Source organism: Ornithodoros turicata, chromosome 3 (genome assembly GCF_037126465.1).
Source record: "Ornithodoros turicata isolate Travis chromosome 3, ASM3712646v1, whole genome shotgun sequence".
Taxonomy (NCBI): Eukaryota; Metazoa; Arthropoda; class Arachnida; order Ixodida; family Argasidae; genus Ornithodoros; species Ornithodoros turicata.
Window position 1 is genome coordinate 13,650,589 of NC_088203.1, and position 19,011 is coordinate 13,669,599.

Here is a 19,011-nt window from a genome sequence, read left to right on the forward strand (position 1 = left end):
TTGTACTTTAATTGATTGTAATGAAAGGCTACTTTAATGTAACTCTTCTAATGTACCTTAATGTAACAATCTCCAATCTCCTCACCACCTGGACTCCTTCCGCCCGATAGCCCTTACCAGCTGTGTGGGGAAGACTTTGGAACGAATGGTCTTCAACAGGCTCAGCTGGTACCGGCTTTTTCCCGGCCACAATGATGGGGTTTCGCCCAGGCCGGTCGTCACTTGATAGTGTCCTTGATAGTGTCCGTGCGGATGGCTTCCTGTCCGCCGCTGTTTTCCTAGACGTTAAGAAGGCGTATGACAGTGTACAACATAATGCAATTTTGCGAACGCTCGAAGATGCCAACGTAGGAGTTCTCTTCCCGCCATGACTCCGAGACTTCCTCACAGACCGTTCTCATTTTGTACGCACTACGGAGGAGGATACCGCTTCGCATCACGTCCAACGAGGTGTCCCACAGGGCAGCGTACTCACCCCCCTATTGATTAATATCGTCATGAAAAATATCGATAAAATACACCGGAGAAGGTACGCTCGCTCTCGGTAAGAAAGTTCGTAGGGCGAGGCAGCTTCACATTTTGCTCGCAGGTCTTCAAGGGCCCTTGTCCAATTGTCAGCCGTAGGCCCGCGATTGTCAAACACAACACCGAGTATCTTCAGCGAAGTGGCGTGCTGAGACATGTACTGCGCAGGATTCCCAAGGGGCATAAGCCTGGTCTTCTGGTAGTTCAGGGCACCCCCAGACAGCGCAGCATAGGACTCATACACACGCAATGCTTCGAATGCAGAGTCAACATCACGTAGAAGAACTGTTACATCATCAGCGTAGGCAGTCACCTTCCACTCGCCTGATTGTGGGAGAGGGAAACCACGGATCCCCGAATTCGTGTCAATGTTCCAGAGGAATGGGTCAATTACTAGGGTAAACAAAGCAGGCGAAAGAGGGCAGCCTTGACGCACTCCTCTTGAAACAGGGAATTATCTCGAAAACCTTTGCAAGATGTACAAGGAACTACGATGGTTGCGGTAAAGGTGTTTGATTGCATTGCAGATCCATTCAGGGAAGCCATATGTCTCAAGCACAGCGAACATGTAACAATGGGCCACACGGTCAAACGCCTTCTTCTGGTCAAGCGACAACAGGGACCCATCCGATATTCGCATGGACACGTAGGGCAGCATATCTCTCAAACCTGATAGTGTATCATACATTGTTCGCCCTGGTACAGTGCATGTCTGGGAATGGTGCACAACAGAAGGAAGAACGCTCTGAATTCGACAGGACAAGATAGACGTGACAAGCTTATAGTCGCAGTTCAGAAGCGTTATTGGACGCCAGTTTTCGGGATTGGCCAAATCACCACAGTTCTTTGGGAACAGCACTATGTGCCCGGAGCCGAACGATTCTGGCAAAGGAGTACCATACAGGAAAGATAGTTAGAAATGAAAGTATTTAGAGTGGAGTAGTAAATACCTTGAAAAGTATTTAAAATACTTATAAGATACTCAAAAAGTAAAGAGCCACAGTAGTGTCAAAATATGGCTACAAATTAGACATATGCGTCATTTGCACGAAGTAGTAGCTGCATTTCAAAGTGCTCATCCGACAAACGTCCTCTCTTTCTTTAAAATATGTTTCCTGCAACACTGAACAATCGCTCCACAGATGCACTCGACGGCACACCAGCATTCAAGTACAATGCACCAGGTACAATGCACCAGTGCAGCACCAGGTGCTTGTGTATCTCAGAACAGTGACACACAAAAAAGTAGGTTACTCGAAGTAAGAATGAACTGCAAGAGGACAATCAAAGCTGAGCTCTTATGGACGACACACTGGATACACCCGTACAAAACAGGAGTCGTTGCACTGAGAGCCCAGTTTAAGGTTAGAACACACGTTGTGTTCCAAGCCAAATGATAACAGAGTGGACTTCCTTCGAAACGGCCTGGAAAGGCCAAGTGGTGCAGTAATTTTGCAAAAAAAAAAAAAAAAAAAAAAAGGAGAAAAAGAATGTCCATCTCAATATTCGACAAAAAGGAAAGAGTAATCAGAGTATACTGAGTACCAAATATAGAAAAAGTATTTTAATTACAGTACAAATACTTTTCACGAAGCGTACTCAGTAAGATACCTCCAAGTCTGCGTATGGGTCTATAGACATCAAAGTGGGAGACCAGCCACAAGGGCTGACACCCTGAAATGCTGTCTCAAACGGACTTGGATCTGAAGGGCAACCCCAAGTGTCGCCGCTGGCGATGTAACTCCTCCCATAATTAACTTTAAGGGAAAGTTGTTCAGTAATTATTAAATGCTTACACACACATTGTATTGGCGTCAGCTGGGAATGGAGGCATGTTGGAGGAATGGAGGCATGAAATTCCTGCTTGGCAGGAGATTCGATGGAAATTGCTGTTCTGAGGCTGGAACACACAAGAAATGACAACACAACGCACAAGCCTCAAGTGACTAAGAACAATGAAAGAAGGAAGTCACTGAAAGGTTAGCCAGCTGTAGGACTCGAACCCACATCTTCTGGATTGCCGGTCCAGGGCTCTACCAAATGAGCTAATTTGAGTCCTGCAGCTGGCTAACCTTTTCAGTGACTTCCTTCTTTCAGGAGATTTGGCCACGAACTGATCTCGGGACAACAACAAAGGGGTCGATCCTTAGCAGAAATGTCCGAGGGATTCCCACTACTTTCTATAACGTTCTTGCAGTAAGTCCCCAAAATGGCACAGTATGTAATTTTCACACGCGTTGAACACATACGTCATTCACAGGCACATAACCGTACACAGAAATGTCCACACAATGGGCAAAAGGGGCATAAAAGACGTCCGAGTCCTGGTCACATGATGCGTAATTGGTAGTCCGTTTGTAGAAAGGGCTCAGACCGGACGGCTACCAGAAATGAGGTCCGGGTGTATAGGTAGACTGCAAGGCTGACGCTTCTACTGCACCCGTGGAGATCCAGCGGCTCCACGACCGCAATCTACGACGCAGCTTCTGCAAAACAGATGTAAAGGAAAATGCGAAAAACACAAGCAACACGAATGGAGAAGTTTGGGGAGAAACGCAGTTGCAACAATAGGCTTCTACCCGAGAAACGTCATCATGACGTATGTAAACGGGCTGAAACCGAAACAAATCGGATGGGGAGGGCTATGGTACCCAGCCCTCCCCTCAAGACCGTGGCTTTCGGACGCGACCTTGTTCACTCCTAGCTTCCAGTGTAGTTCAACTCTACCAAATTGGTGGCACTATCGAACACTATGACGTCATTTGTTTACAAACAGGGAGAGGTCTATCGTAAGAAAAGTAAGACGGAAGGTCGCGTCCCTTTCAGGGACTATCGTAATCCCCTCAAGACCGTGGCTTTCGGACGCGACTTTGTCCGCTTCTAGCTTCGAGCGTAGCTCAACTCTACCAGATTGGTGGCGTTGTCGAACACCACGACGTCATTTGTTTACAAAGAGGGTGAGGTCTATTAGAAGGGCTGTGTGAAGAGTTTCTCTAAAACGACTATAGTCTCTCGTGAACTATATTCCCCTACAATCTATCGCAAACCACGACAATGAAATCAAGTTATCATAACGTTCATTCGAACACGCCTCGGGGCATCGATACGAGCTTTGCACAGCAGTAGCCATGATACAAGCACACGTCACTGCATCCTATAGCAGACTGCGCCGCCCACGCTATGCACAAGACTGCAGTTCATCCGCAGTGATTGCCCCCTGCTTATCTAGAAACGCACTGGACGTCCGCCTCGTATCTGCGCATGCGCATACTTACGTAACTTTGGCCGCCCTTTGCTTTTCGAATTTTCAAAGCTCTTCTTCTCTTGCGTGACACAAAAACAACTTGCGTGCTTCAAGCGGCACCAAGTGAAATGATGAACTTCTCAAATATATATTATTCCCAGCAATCTCGATAATAGGCATACATCTTACATATGAGAAACAGATTTCATCTTACATCTTAAATGGCACTCCTCTTACTCGCGACCTCTGTACTATACAGTGTGTCTACCAACAACACTAACCTAAAACTGTAACACCTGCTCAAAGTCACAATAACAAGACGCCATAAACATGTTCGAATTATAACACAGCATGTCCCACCTTTTGTTTGGTTCCATGTTCCTCCGGAACTAGAGCTTGCGAATGCGGGAGGGTCGACTTCTTGCACCACAGGTACATTTTCCTGGTTGCCGCTCTGACTGCGTCCCAACATCGATTTATATAGCAGGTCGCTCGGTGATGCATGTTTTACATATACGCCGCAACAAACACATTATACGAAATGTGTGTATATATTGGCAAGCACAGGAAACGACGCTGCTTCGCAATGTCTATGCAATGTGCCACCCAGTCAGTCAGGGAAAATAATCTCCTCTTCGGGGGTGCAGTCGCGTTTATCTCGGTCCTTTACTGCTCCTAAAAGATAGAGCCGTCGCGTTCGTGGAAGGACGCGATGGAGACACTCTCAAGCATAAACAGACGACGCTGGCAGTTAAATTAAGCTCAGCCTATAAGTACGAGTTATATGTCGTCGTACTAAGAACCGTTAAAACTTCCAGGAACCTTGCAATAGACTGTCTTTTTATAGGCATCTTGACGGCCATGGTCATCGTCAACATTTGCTGCCTGTGTCGGTTCGTAGTTTGTGTAGGTGTGCCACAGTGTGATAACTGCACTTTCCTATGCGTGCCCTGTATGTGTCACAGGGTTTTGTGACGTCAGAGTGGCTTTGGAAAACGTGCGTTTTTAAAGTCTTCAGGAATTCCAAGCGCAAGCCCCACATTGAGACACATATTTGAAACGTGAATCTTTCCTTATGTTTAACTTCTCACATGCGTTCAAAATACGTATGTGAGAAACATTCTTCAATGAGTACATTATTTGTCACGGTATAATGGGCTCCACCCAATATTGGGAACTTAACAAAAATATTCAATGTTTAAACGCGTACCTCGGCTTCTGGGCCAACCACCCATCCTTCGCTGTAGTCTTTCAGAAGAGGGTGTAGAGATGTCGTACAGTGCTTAATTTATTGCAGCGTTCGAAGGTGCATCGTCCAGAAGAAAGCTGCACTGTACTCAGGCTGGACACTTCGCGGTGCTACTAAGGAATGGCTGTTGGCAGAAATGAGTTTGTTGTACATGACATATCTGTTGGTATAGGATATGATGTGCATTACTTCTTCACGACATCTTTTAACATGTACATGGTATTAGTACCCCGTAAAAGTTTATCCGTGCAGGCGTGCCCTTATGATGCAAAACGTGCCGTGCAAAGTTATAATGCTGAACGTGCGAATTCTGCATACAAAACAATCAACATTCTGTTGTTGCGACGAGTGGTTGAGACGCTGTTGCAGCAGATGACAGCATCGCACACGTAGAATAACCAGCCTCCTTTTCACGTAGAAAAAGTACGTGTATGGAAGTGCTTGCAACAGTGTTGTGCGGGGAAAGGACCAAGAACCTAACAAAACTAAAGTAGAAAGCTTTGGTTGAAGACCTGCACATAGAACGGCTAGAAACAGTACGCGCAAGCAATGCCAGCAGCACATGGCCGAACATTGCGCCAGATTCTTGCACAGGCCTTGAAGTTCCTTGAACGTACTTCGTCTTCCTTAAGGCTCTTCCCCCCCCCTTCCCTTCTTCATTTTTTTCTTCCTTCTTACATACTACGTCACCTACCATCTGGGCCGTGACTGACTGTAGCATCGTAGGCATCCATTTACTGCAATGTCCCACGCGGTTTCCAAGTCAGACGAACGGACCGTGCTCTTGTTGTCTACTTCCAGGTATATTCCTGCATTTCTGTTTTTCTTTCTTTCATGTGCATCAGCGTGATTTAGAAAAAAAAAGAAAAAAGAAAGAGGACGTTGTGAAGATCATGATGTAAAAAAAAATAATAATAATACGGGAAATAAAGATCATGAATTCTCCTTCCCCAAATCAAGGTAAAAGCAAACCCACTTGGATTCATCGTCAAATTCACTTGGTTATGGCGCCCCCTAGTAGTCCTATCTGATCACTGTATCAAAGGATCCCGCAGAACCGCGAAAAAAGAAGAGGAGAAACGACATTTGTCCGACGCGCACCTCCTGTATGCTACCTACCACGACGAAATTGCCTGCATGATGGACGCTACTGTGTTCCACGGCCTGTGACTATGTTGGTGACGTCTTTTATTCTGTGAACCGCGTTGCGAGTGAGCGTTCTTCCGCTAGCAGGTGTGCTTTCCACCTCGTGCTTCGGGCCCAGCTGCAGGGGACGCTGGACAGCTGCCTACCCTGCTGTTAAGCCTACACAAACGTGTTGCTCGCATTGCGTGACGGTTCGGTGAAACTTTGTGCCCGAGTATGCTTGTGTCACACGTAGCGTACTGTCTGCTGTGGGTAGCCGTAAGGTTTCTCGACGATGTCACCTGCGAACAGACGCCGCACCCAGTGAGTGCTGACTTGCAAGCCTTGCGGGATAGGTACAGCGCTCATGCGATTTCCAGAGACCTAGAGTAAGTACCATGCGTTGTTGAATTGAACTGTTTCGTAAGCTGACGTTGAATATGTGTCATTTGTTATGTACAGTCAACCCTCGATTTATGAACACCCTCGGTTCCCCGAAAAATCGTTCATAAATCGAGGGATTCATAAATCGAAAATACAGTTAACTGAGTACTATCGAGCAAATGCAACAGTATTTCCGAGTTGGGATTGTGTTTATAATGCCATATATTGTGTAATTTTGCATTTGACCATGCCTTCTGCTGTATCAATCTCACAAAGAACAGACGTTAGCGCATTCACACTCTGTTTATTATGCAATACTAAATTGTTTAATTTTGCTTTGGACCATGCCTTCGGCTGTGTCAATCTCGGAAATAAGAGATGTCACAACATTCGCACTGGACTGGTCTCGGATTTCCTCCGGGTTTTTTAACCTCCGTTTATTAATCTCCGGGTGACATCGACCACCTTATTCATCAACTGAGGTCAGGAACACTTGGTCGCACCTTGTGCGACCCCGGAAAACCCGTTTGTTGTTCGGATTTCGAGGGGTTAAGAACCGAGGGTGCAATACCTGGAAAACATTTTGTCCGTTCAGGCGTCATTCATAAGACCACGGAATTATCCCTTTGAAGGTTTCTGTTGACCTCGGAACGATCCGTTCATAAATTGAGGGCAAAAACGCTGGGCAACTCCTAGTTGGTTCCCAGAAATTCCGTTCATTATTCGAATATCGAGGTTCATAAAACGAGGGAAAAATGAATGGAAAAAGTTTGGTTCCCAGTGCTCGTGTTCATAAAACGAGGGGATTCATAAATCGAAGGTTCATAAATCGAGGGTTGACTGTATTGTGAACATCGGCGCGGTAAAACGGTACGTCGTAACGTGATTAGGTTGAACAACTACTCCTGCAATGAAAGACAGGACCAAGCTAGTGAATACTTGCCCATCAACGTATGTACATACTTTGTGTGGAGCAGAGCAGTGGACCTTTCATTATCCTTGGGATATCTCGTGTCCCCGATTTCTCCACTGCTACGGCATATCCCACCCTTTGTTAACGCGGTCTTCCTTGGTGGACCGTGTATTGGAATACGACCGAACGGTCACGGGGCAGAATTGATAGCAGTACTGCCCCTGGGAAGATTCTTCTTAACCTTATCCAGCTGTCGTGGTGGTCATCACAAGAACTGGCCCAGACAGGTGATAGTCATATTAGAATTGCAGATCTCACGTGCAGTGTGACTTAACAGTGACTCGTCTGCAGCTTGTACTGGTCAGCCTCCTGCAACGTTGCCTTTTGTTTGCACACGCGGAAATGTGAGATTCCCATCGTGCAGCGAGGTTGTCACTAGAAATGAGAGGTAGCATTACTAGAGGAAGTCAAATTGTTAATATGACCTGCTAGTATTATGAGAACATTCCTGTTTTTCTTTTCCATCCCTAATCAGTACGTAATTCAGTGTTAAGTCTCATAAGAAGAAGTGCCTGAAGTTGCAACGTTGTAGTAGATGAGTGTAGTGATTTTCTTCAACCGCGATCATTCAACTATCTTAACAGCCATTCAACAGTCTTATTCAACTATGTCACAGAAATTCCCGTTCTCACGATTGCTCCAGTTTCACCTGTGCATTCGGGCATTTCCAGTGTCCATTTTCGCACGTTTTTCTCTTTCTCTCTTCTTTTTACTGCATCGTGATCGGCGCTGTTCTAGTGCTACGTGTCGCTAAGAGCTCTACCTGCAGCACACGAGCTCATTAATCCATGTCACGGGGACCGGAACGCTTCCTCCGGCGTCTGTTCATATCCTACCCCAGCAGCTGTAATGCGCCTCTCCACGTGGCCTATTCACTCTCACATAATTTATTGCGAGTGCCTGACAATGTTCAACCGACACACAAAGCCACAAAGGAGCATGCGCTCATACAAATGTCTCCGTTTCTTAGACACATCAAGCACGACTTGTCCAAGGTCCTACATCTGGCCGAAGTCGGTGACCTGAACACGGAAGAGACGACCTTTTATTTCATGCGGTTCGTATATGCATTCTGTCTCGTTTCACTACACTATGAAGGGAATTTCGGACGTGCTCATATATACAGAGTGTTTCACGAAAATCCCCCGGCTGAATAATTCGTGAACAGGTGGCGCCATCCAAGAAATTTCTTTTTAGTAAAGATCCTTGGGACATCGGCAGTGAACTGAGTAGTGAGCGGCTCATTTGCATACGCTCACTAATTAAATAAACATCCGAACTTTTAAATTTTACTTCGCACGCCTACGGAACCTCTGTTTTAAGCATCGGGCCCTTCAGCGAAAAATATTGCAAGAAAAAAACCCGCGTCGACACTTAGTGATTTTTCCGAGTAAATAATTGGTTTCGGTTTACATATTTCTTGCGCGGAGCAGTGCACCAATGCGCTCTTTGGATCAGCTATCCGGCTGTCAATTTCGTGTTCGTCCACCTGGAACTGGTTTGGAACTTTCTGGTTCGTCCACACACGGGGGTGACGGAAGATAGGAACAGCCGCAAGACTGCAGGAGACGCTTTGGTGTTCCTTCTCTACAGGCTCCGCCTCCTGTTTTCAACAAACTGGGCGAGAACGTTGTCATTCAGGATGATGGTTGGCTAGGAGTGTGCTATGTGGTGTAGTCAATTTTGAAGAGTGTACCCCACTAGTTCACAGCGCTCGCGGCGCATTCCCCATCATCCATGATAAGAGCACGCTATCTCACCCACGGAACGACAGGACCGCCAGCACTGTTTACCAGTCGCTTTGATAAGGAATATTAAAGCATCTCTTGCAGCTGTTCCTAATCTTCCGTCGCCCCCGTGCGTGAACCAGGCGGATGAACACGAAATTGACAGCCGGATAGCTGATCCAAAGAGCGCATTGGTGCACTGCTCCGCGCAAGAAATATGTAGACCGAAACCAATTAATTACTCGGAAAAATCACTAAATGTCGACGCGTTTCTTTTTTTTTTTTTTTTTTCTTGCAATATTTTTCGTTGAAGGTCCCGATGCGTCGAACAAAGGTTCCGTAAGCGTGCGAAGTAAAATTTAAAAGTTCGGATGTTTATTTAATTAGTGAGCGTATGCAAATGAGCCGCTCGCTACTCAGTTCATAGCCGATGTCCCAAGGATCTTTACCAAAACAAAAATTTCTTCGATGGCGCCACCTGTTCACGAATTATTCATCCGGGGGATTTTCGTGGAACACCCGGCACAATAAGATGTTGAGCAATCTGAAACTTATTCCTCTTGTCCGCTCACCGGGGCCGACTTTCGCAAGGCTCATTGCGAGATAGATGGCTGACAGGAAAGAACTGAGAGCTACGCAACTTCAGAAATGACAGTTAGGGTGCGAGTAATGGATTCTTATCCTAGTGGAGGACTTTAGTAGAAAAGGGATCTAAAAGAAGCCCCAGAAGGGTGGGCCCAGTGGCTGCGTCCCCTTAGTGTGCGTGGGCAGGGCTATAGGTACCGATGGAAGACTAAACGCATTAACGTTTAATAAAATATGTAATAAATATAAAGTACAACATATAACCACTTCTGCCGCCCCTATATAAAATCACATACATACATATACGTGCATTATACTATAATTAATGAGCGCGCGTAGGTTGAGTTATTGCCCCCCTTGCCTGCCGTCTGCGCAAATTAATCGGCGCTTCATCGTTTCAATGTCATCTCTTTTTCTTTTCATGAGTGTACGTAGGCCTGTCTGTACGTGAGTGGCTTTCCCGTGCCGACTTGTGAAGTAGACCATAAACGTGTGCTTTGGCTTCAGAATGCACGACTTCGACGATAACAACCAGCTGGATGGTCTGGAGATGATGCAGGCATTCGAGCACCTCATGGAGCACAACAACCAAACCTTCGACGATCACACCGTTGAAGGTGAGCCTTTCTATTGATCTGTAAACGAAAGAACCGACCCATAATGCCCAACAAGATGGCAACAGTAATAGCTTTCATGTGTGCCTGTACCATGAGGAGCGTATAGTTTGCCTTCTTCCACTTCCACAATGGAACAATTATGGCTAGAATTTTATCGTTGCATCATAATCGTAATATGTCAATGGCATTCCCTCCCTAACAATATCGTATGTTCAACTAATTTAGATGCACTTCTTGACCATATTTCCTCTTTGTTAAAATAACTGCCTTTAATTCATACATTTATTTGAGTATTAATTGTACATTACATTTTGCTCTGTATTTAACCACATGCTGCGTATTGTTTGTTTTGTCTTCACTCCCGTAACGGCCTCTTGGGCAAACAGTATTCTAAATAAATAAATATGCCTATAACACAGAAGGCTCAGCAGGAAGAGGGTAGCATTACAGCAAATGGTGTATGTATAGAAGTTGTATACTGTACATATCGTTTGGCTGTGACTATACGCCGTTGGCATGTGGTGGACAAGCTGATTTTGCTACAACGCCAGAAGCGTTATCGCCGGAACGATTAAAAGGATCACACTTCCTGGAGAGCAGCGTATATACATAAATCCTCCTGGTACAACGTCTGTTTTATTCCAATGAACTCTGGGGCTGTTTTTGCCTGAGCATCCAAGCATTATTGTTCCCTATATACCCCTATACTCGAGAAACTTAATCATGACATTGGTAGACAAACTGAAACCGAAACAAATCGGAAGGGGAGGGCTGGGTTCCACGAATGGGAACTTGTTCGCTGCCTCCTACTGAAAGAAAAGTAGGACCGAAGGTCGCGTCTCTTTCTGGGTCCATCGTAATCCCCTCAAGACCGTGGCTTTCGGACGCGACCTTTTTCACCCCTAGCTTCGAGCGTAGTTCAACTCTACCAAACTGGTGGCGCTGTCGAACAGTATGACGTCAGTTCTTTACAAAGAGGGAGAGGTCAGTTGTTCCTACATGGCTCGTTGAGCTCCTGGGGCCAACTCGCATGGCGTAGTGTGTATAGTATATGATCGGCTTCCATAGCGAGACTGGGAGGTCACGCGGGTTCGAATCCTGGCGCGGGCTGTGCTGACTGAGGTTTTCCTTGGGTTTTCCGGTTGGCTTTCCAGACGAATGCCGGCTCGGCTTCCCCTGATGTCGGCCCGGGACGCATACTAACGCCCCCTCCCCCTATCCCCCCACTGCTTCCTGCTGTCCTCTCCCCATCTGTCCCCGTCTGCGCGCCGCTCTTACCCACAGTAAAGTGTCGTGTGTTAAAAGGGAGAGTGTGGCCATTAGGAGGAGCCTAAAAGAGAGGCTAGACCTGTCAATGTGCGCGCGCAGCATGTGGTGCATTGCCATTATATTTTTAATGCTTGTTGCGTAGATTGATATACTCTTGATTTGTATAGAGTGTTTTCTGTTGCTGTTACCCTGGTATCTGGGGGTACGGTTGCTGTCAAGCTGCCTCTGCAGCTTTTTGCTGTACCTCCCTTTTCCTTTGGAAATAAATACGAAAAAAAAAAAAAAAAATCAGGGCTTGGGCGCATTTCATTGGTTGCCGTTTTTCATGGAAGCCGCCATGACACCAAAATTTCTCCAAAATGGAGGATGGTGCTTGGCACGGCGAAGTGGCGAAGTTTTTTCTCGTAAACTACTTAAACTTTATTCTGTGACATCCTCATGTAACTAGCTCCAAAATCGGCTTCGACTTTGGCTCCGACATCATTATTTACGCGAAAATCACATGCTTCGTCGCTACCCGTTAGATCTAGTGAAAACCGCGATCTAAAAAAAAAAAAAAAAATAGTAGCACGAAAGATGCCACCGATGCGTAAGATTTTGCATTATATAATTGAATTTATACATACATCTTTGCGCATTTTCGATTACGATTGATTCTACTTACGTTATGTGATTAGAAGGTCATACCGGCAGCCGTCTGTTACGAAGAAGCGGTTGTACCGCTCTCCTGGCCAATCAGTTCTGCCAGCAACCATTTCTGCAGTTCTGAGTCTTCCCGACATGCCTCTCTCCATGCAGATGGCGTTGATAAAAGTGGGCGCAAAATCCGTCGTTTTGGTATGTCACCAGTGATATTCGTCTCAATCCGAAGCAATCTAGCTTCTCCAAAATGGTAGCACCCGGTAAATAAGGGTGAGGCATAAGTACTGGATGGCCTGTAATAATAGGAAGCTGTATTTCGACCTGTGATTGGCTAGATACCTCAAAAAGTGGGTGGAGCCTCAGGTTTCATTAATGGCCAGACTTCCTTTTAATACACGGTACTGCCACAGTCGCTTCGCGCGCGCTAACATGGAATTAAGAAGAAGAAAAACAACCCCTCGATTTCGCGCGGCTGCTCCGTCCTCTGGTGCCTCGTGACATCACTGGAATGAGGCTTGTGCAGTGACGTCACGTTTCGTCACGTGACTCGGGAAAACATATTGCCGCACCGGAGTTACTGCCGTGAGTTGTTGCAGTGTGCATGCAATTACCAACGTATATTGTAAAAACACATGCTGTTGGCTCATTCGGCACGCAGTATGATGCCTGTGACGCATCCCCATGTTTTCCCGAGTCACGTGGCTCAAAGGCGCTCAAAGGCTGTGCGTGACGTCATCTGCACGACTCCTAGGAGAGAATGAGCAATATATTGTACCATGAAAATCATGTCTACTCACGGCACAAAAGGCAGAAACTGTAGTCAGCAGATCTCATGACCATATAACCAGATCCTAACGAAGGTATGATTTGCGGCATGTTTCTAAATTAAGGGTTCTGAAGACTGAGATTAATTTTGAGTTATGCGCAGTTTTCATGCCTATGCTTAACTTCCAGTGGCGGAGTTTTTTTTTTAGTGCAAGACAGTACATCAAACAACTTTATTTCTATCCAGGTATGGTGGACAACCTGCTCACCGTGGACGGCAATCAAGACGGGTTCGTGTCCTATCCGGAATGGATAAACTACATCAAGACTACGACCCATGAGCAAGGGAAGAAGACAGAACACACTGAGACGTGAATCAAAATAGCTGATGGACCACAGGAACCTTTTTATTCCTGAGGCCTCGCATGAACAACGCTCCGCTCCGCTGTGGTTTGAAGTTTTTATGATAGTGGAAGATTGCGTGGCATTTGGGTTGGGGTAGAGGAGCACAACATTCATGCATTTTTTCATCCATTCTTTTTTTAAAAAATTAGGACTGTAATTGATGGTGCGCTGAACTCAGATGGACAATATACTCCCACTTTCTGCCAGTCGTTGATTTACACGCTGTAAGCATCGGGTCGAATATCATTGGTGGGACGTTATCTGTTGCTGTGCATTGACGATACGTTAGGTCTGATGATGCCACTCGTTTGTTTAAGCAAAGTAATAAATCCAGATGCGGGGAAAGGCATGCCTCCCAGCAGTTGTTTTGACTCAGTGATGAACCTTTGTTTTAGTTTTACTCTCGCAAATATCCCACAACGCACAAGGACTCATGTGCACATGCTTTAACGCCGCATCATGGCTACTATATGTGACTCCTATTACAAACTGTGTGCGAAGCCCAACGTACATTGACGAAAATGCACTGAAGGCGCAACTGCATAGGGGTAGATGACTAGACCAATACTGCTCTTTCATGTACAACCCTGGGAAACGAAGCGCCGCACTGATAAGGCACTTACCAGCCAATCCCACGTATAACTGGTCTTCCATGGCGCTGCTTGGAAATCGATCGCAAACGAATATCTCGGTGACATTGAAACGGTGACATTTTAGTAGTAGACACCTATAAAGAATAGGCGAGTGACCTATCATATTTACGAAAACATTATCTCTAACAGTCCAGGGATTTTCCCACCCCCCCACACTTCCGTAACCCCCCCCCCCCAAAAGAAAACAAAACATACACAATAAATAAAGAAAATGTTAGCGAACGATTGTTTCGTTTCAGGTAGAACGTAGCCTAAAGGCACTTTCCATATCACTTTCTTGTTTTGTTTTTTTTTTTATAATAAATTTCTTTGCTGATATCAAATAAATATATAATGGCCAACTCCGCTCATCCTTGTAGTACAGAAAAAGCTTGCACTCTTACACTGGCTCGAGTGTCCATGAGGGCGCTTCAATGCAACGTGCGGCACGTTTCATTGTTCGTTCCGTTCGCTCTTCGCTGGTTTCTACACTGCGCCGCTCGAGAACGATCATCAGCAGAATTCGCCGAAACAGAGACTGAAACCGAAAGCGACGCGAGAGTCACGCCTGTGCTGCCATAAGCTGCCCCGTTGTCCTATGCACTTCACACTTTACGCAAGCGGAACGTGACGTCCCGTCCGTCTATATCTCCCACCCATCGTGATAGCGAAGCATGGGCGTCGCGAAAAGTGATACGTGGCCTGTTGCATATCTCGACGCTCGCCGACGGACGGGATGGCTGTAGTTCAGACGCTGTGTGTGGCTGTATGTGTGGTTACTTTCCTGTGTCCATTAACGTGTCTGGCCGACGAAGCGGATTCAGCGGCGGCGGAACAAATCAAGGCGAAGTATGGTGCCAAGAACTTCGTGCGGGATATGGAGTAAGTGGCCCACAGACGGTGACGGGAAGATGTACATGTGTATGAGGCGGTGCATGTACCTACTGGGTCTTCGTCTTGCATGCAAAGTAAATTCGTTGGTATGACTACTAATTATTCAGTTCCGGAACGCGTGCAGAAAGCTGCATTACGGAATCAGGATTATTAGGCTATAGACTACCCGATTGTGCATTGAGCAGCTTTTGTGTTCGCAGCACTGGGCCATCAGAAGTTTTACAAGCTATAAAATCAACCACACAAAGTTATAATGAGCCGCAAGTAACTTTTCGGTCAACTGGTTGTGATCAAGCGACCTATATAAATTCTCTCAGAGCTTGTGATGTAATTTTGTGCTGAGGAGCGGCCGTACCACCTTTGCTGTTACAACTGAAACAATGTTCGCAACAAGACGACAAAGATGTAAACCCTCCTTTTCATAATATTCCTCTAAAAACGAATGAAAATATTGTATCCGTGCCTAAGCCACGCGTTGGTCTACGGAGGAGAAAAGTATAGAACGCCGTCACTTCATTTACGAAACAAAAGCCGTTGTGTACAGTCGTTTGGCGGCGCTGCGAACTCTATGTGCATCGCTCGCACGTGCTCACCTAACTTATACGTCTTCGATTACCTTTCATTCCGGTTGCCCCTTCCCCAAATATTAGGCTAACGTCTCGACTTACATTATCACGGCCGTATTTCGTAAACTCTTTTACTTTGAATACTCTAGGATCGTCTCCTGTGTTTCCTTTCTAAGCGTTTGCGTTTCATTTTTAGCACCTGCTTCGACCTTGTCACTAGTGAATACATAGTTATCTGATTGCCATCCGTGGTTGCAGGCATCTGAAAGAAGACCTAGCCAAGATCACGGAACTTCAAATGGAAGGAAAACTCACGGACGAAGAAATGATATTCTACTTTTTTCGGTTGGTCCCTCAAAATACTAGTAGTTCCGTGGGTCTGTGGGACGTATCGGTGCATGGGCATGCCCTTGCACTAAAGTGTACAAGCCCCGACAAACGTTTACGGAACACACGAGCGGTGTATTTTCTCCTCGGTGCGACCCCCTAGCGGCAAGCGGATTCGGGCTTATTCACTCGTTCAGAGGGGTGGAGGAGTGCGCCAGCAGCGACACAAATTCAAGCCACATTTCGAGCACATTCAAGCCATAGCTTGAGAAGTTACCCCTCAAAAGAACTCGTTACAAGTTAAGTTATCGTGTGCAAAATGTAACTAAGTTATTAACGAAGTTTTTCAGCCTGAAATGTAACTCGCAGTTACTGAGTTACTTAAAAAAAAAGAACGAGTTACTTCCAAGTTACTTCGGACACAAAATAGCATTACGCAAGTGCAGCGCGCGTGAGCAGTTGAGTTAGACCTTGAGTTGCCTGCGGAGGAGTGCAACACGCTTAGATCTTTTTCGTTTATGTCCAACAATAGACCTCTCCCTATTTGTAAACAAATGACGTCATAGTGTTCAAGAGCGCCAAAATTTTGTAGAATTGAACTACGTTGAACTACGTTCGTGGAAACAGCCCTCTCCTTCCGATTTGTTTCGGTTTCAGTCTGTCTACCAATGTCATGATGACGATTCTCTGGTAGAGGTTTATTGGAACGCTTTGCATCTTACTTCCTGGGGGCGCACAATGGTTCAGCTTCATTTCAATGGCAGCGATTCTTGCTTCCTGAATAAAATACTGTAATTGATTGAATATCACGTTTTATGGCAAAAAAATGCCATGAAGGAAACGGAGAGAAAGCAAGAAAATATGTGGACGTGATTGAAAAGCGAGTTAAAAGTAACTTGGAACTTAATTTAAGTTAATTTGGCAAAGTTACCTGAAAAAGGAACGAGTTCCTCTGAAAGTTACCACGGCGCAAAAGTACCGAGTTAAGTTGCAAGTTACCAAAAAAAAGGAACTTAGTTACAGTAACGAGTTACCTCGAATTCTGATTCAAGCCATACCGCAACTACCGCGGTGTGTCGAGTACTGTGCTGAGTTGTGCGGTTCCAGATTTCGTTTCCGCTTTCAGGAACACTTGAGTTCGAGAATACAATGGGAGTATTCCTCACGGCACTGGCCTTCGAGAACCAGACGCCGTTAGCTGTAACCCAGGAATGCGCTTACTAAGTACATGTTAGCTAGTTTCAGACAAATTGGAGTAAATGCAGACCAGCTGGTATACAAACCTCATAGTAAACAAGTCAGAGCTTAGACGAACACGAAGCCACACACACCAAACAACATACCACGCTTTCGTGTATACTCTCAGTGTTAGCCCGAGCTCAAGCTTCTTCACTATGTTAGTTAGGGGTGACTACTCTGCGGTAGAGGTAAGTCACCAAAAAGATAAAAAAAAGACCTACTCATATTCGATCGTGACTTACGTCACCACTTTTTTCTTCTATCCGTCACCATCGCATATTCAGTATAAAGCTTTAAATGAGCAGTATAGACCCAAATGTGCTAAGCCACATGGAAAAGACATGCAAGAATGTAAGGTATGACGGCAATTGATGTTCTGAGGCTGGACCACATATAGAAGGGACATCCTATACAGCTGGCTAACCTTTTCAGGGACTTCCTTCTTTCATCATTAATGTAAGGTAATTTGAGTACACGTAAGGTGTGTCAGCCTATATTTGTGTGGCGACATGCTTCACGTGCTGCAGGAGGACTGCGTATCATTTGACCACCTGCAGCTCTTTTGACGTGTGCCGGAAAATCTCCGACACCTATTGTGTTTTGGGGAAGAAATGTGCGAAGCTGTCATTCAAGGCAAACTGTATGATGTCCCTACAACACTAATGCGTAGTACGGCAACACCAAGCAACCACGATGTACCAACGTCGTAGCAACGTCGCGCCACGACCCCCCCCCCCCCCCCGCTTCTTTTCTCTTTGCACTGTTCGACATATGGCGACTCTTGTCCTGAGGCACTTCCCTTCATACTTCGTTCCCGGTTCCCTGGACTTTCTACCCTTCTACATGCATAACGGCGTTTTTCTTTCCCGGGCGACACCCTATAGCAACAAACGGGAGTGCACACTTACTGAAAGGTGCATGGAATACCCAGTCACCTGTCTGTACGTGTATCTGCTCCAGTCTTCTGCAAAGTTGTCGCTCCGATGAAGATGTACGCCACTCCAGTGTTCCTTGAACCTTTGTCGGGGTCTGTACGTTAGAAGGGTATTTGCGCAATGCTCATTTCCTGAAGAAAACGCACGAGGTTACGAGTGTTTGTAGATCGTTCAGCGTATAAGAACCTCCGGGGTATAGGATGTTCACCAACGTGCCACGCTGTCCTGGAGTGTGCAAAGTGATGGACTGGAGTGTGTGGTGAAGTATGCAGAAAACACGTGACGAAGCGCCTGTCCACTCACAGGGCAGCAAGAAGGGGCATGCCCGTATAGGCCTAGCTTCAAGGGGCCACGTGTGTCTCACGTTGGTTCATTTGTGGATAACAAATATGCGGATTCAATGTCTTTCTGCAGGATGCACGACTTTGACGACAACAACATGCTCGATGGTCTAGAACTCCTGGCGGCCATGAGGCACACGGAGACACATTCAGGAATGCCTTCACCGTCATTAGAGGATCTTGTTGGTATGTACGATTTTCTTCTGTTTTCGTTTTACTCCACTACGTATTGGACCTACCTGATCACCTTACCGTCCGCACCTGAAGCTGCAACAGATGCCATGCTGGAGCTGGACAAGGACAAAGATGGCTTCCTCAACTACTTCGAGCTACGATCGGCCACGTGATCTGTGTCCTGTATCGGTGTAAATATGCTAGTTCTGTAAGATATACTTAATCTCGCTGCCAAATGACATCCTTCGCAGAAAATGAACAATGCTGATGGTTCATCTTTAACGTCTACGTTCATGGAATAAAGAATATTTGTAACGAACAAGTCATTGCAGACTACACTGGTTGTGATATATATGCTATGATATGATATGAAATATGATGTGAATGATATGA

The 19,011-nt window shown here is 45.9% G+C and overlaps 2 protein-coding genes and 1 long non-coding RNA gene across 3 annotated transcripts; 2 read left to right on the top strand and 1 right to left on the bottom strand.

Annotated features, from left to right (window-relative positions):
• Positions 1–2,074: 2,074 nt before the first annotated feature.
• On the bottom strand, positions 2,075–4,541 carry LOC135388141 (uncharacterized). The gene is made up of 2 exons (XR_010421291.1): positions 4,130–4,541; positions 2,075–3,011 (listed from the first exon to the last, which is right to left on the bottom strand). It is a non-coding gene; the product is annotated as an uncharacterized LOC135388141 (long non-coding RNA).
• A 1,538-nt stretch (positions 4,542–6,079) lies between these two features.
• On the top strand, positions 6,080–13,885 carry LOC135388139 (multiple coagulation factor deficiency protein 2 homolog). The gene is made up of 4 exons (XM_064617495.1): positions 6,080–6,532; positions 8,471–8,557; positions 10,320–10,429; positions 13,353–13,885. The coding sequence occupies exons 1-4, from the start codon at positions 6,381–6,383 to the stop codon at positions 13,478–13,480; spliced, it is 477 nt and encodes a 158-aa protein (XP_064473565.1). The 5' UTR covers positions 6,080–6,380; the 3' UTR covers positions 13,481–13,885.
• Positions 13,886–14,770: 885 nt separating this feature from the next.
• Positions 14,771–18,944, top strand: LOC135388140 (multiple coagulation factor deficiency protein 2 homolog). Its single transcript, XM_064617496.1, has 4 exons — positions 14,771–15,024; positions 15,861–15,947; positions 18,518–18,630; positions 18,712–18,944. Exons 1-4 carry the CDS (start codon positions 14,879–14,881, stop codon positions 18,789–18,791), a joined length of 426 nt encoding a protein of 141 aa, XP_064473566.1. The 5' UTR covers positions 14,771–14,878; the 3' UTR covers positions 18,792–18,944.
• The last annotated feature ends 67 nt before the right edge of the window (positions 18,945–19,011 follow it).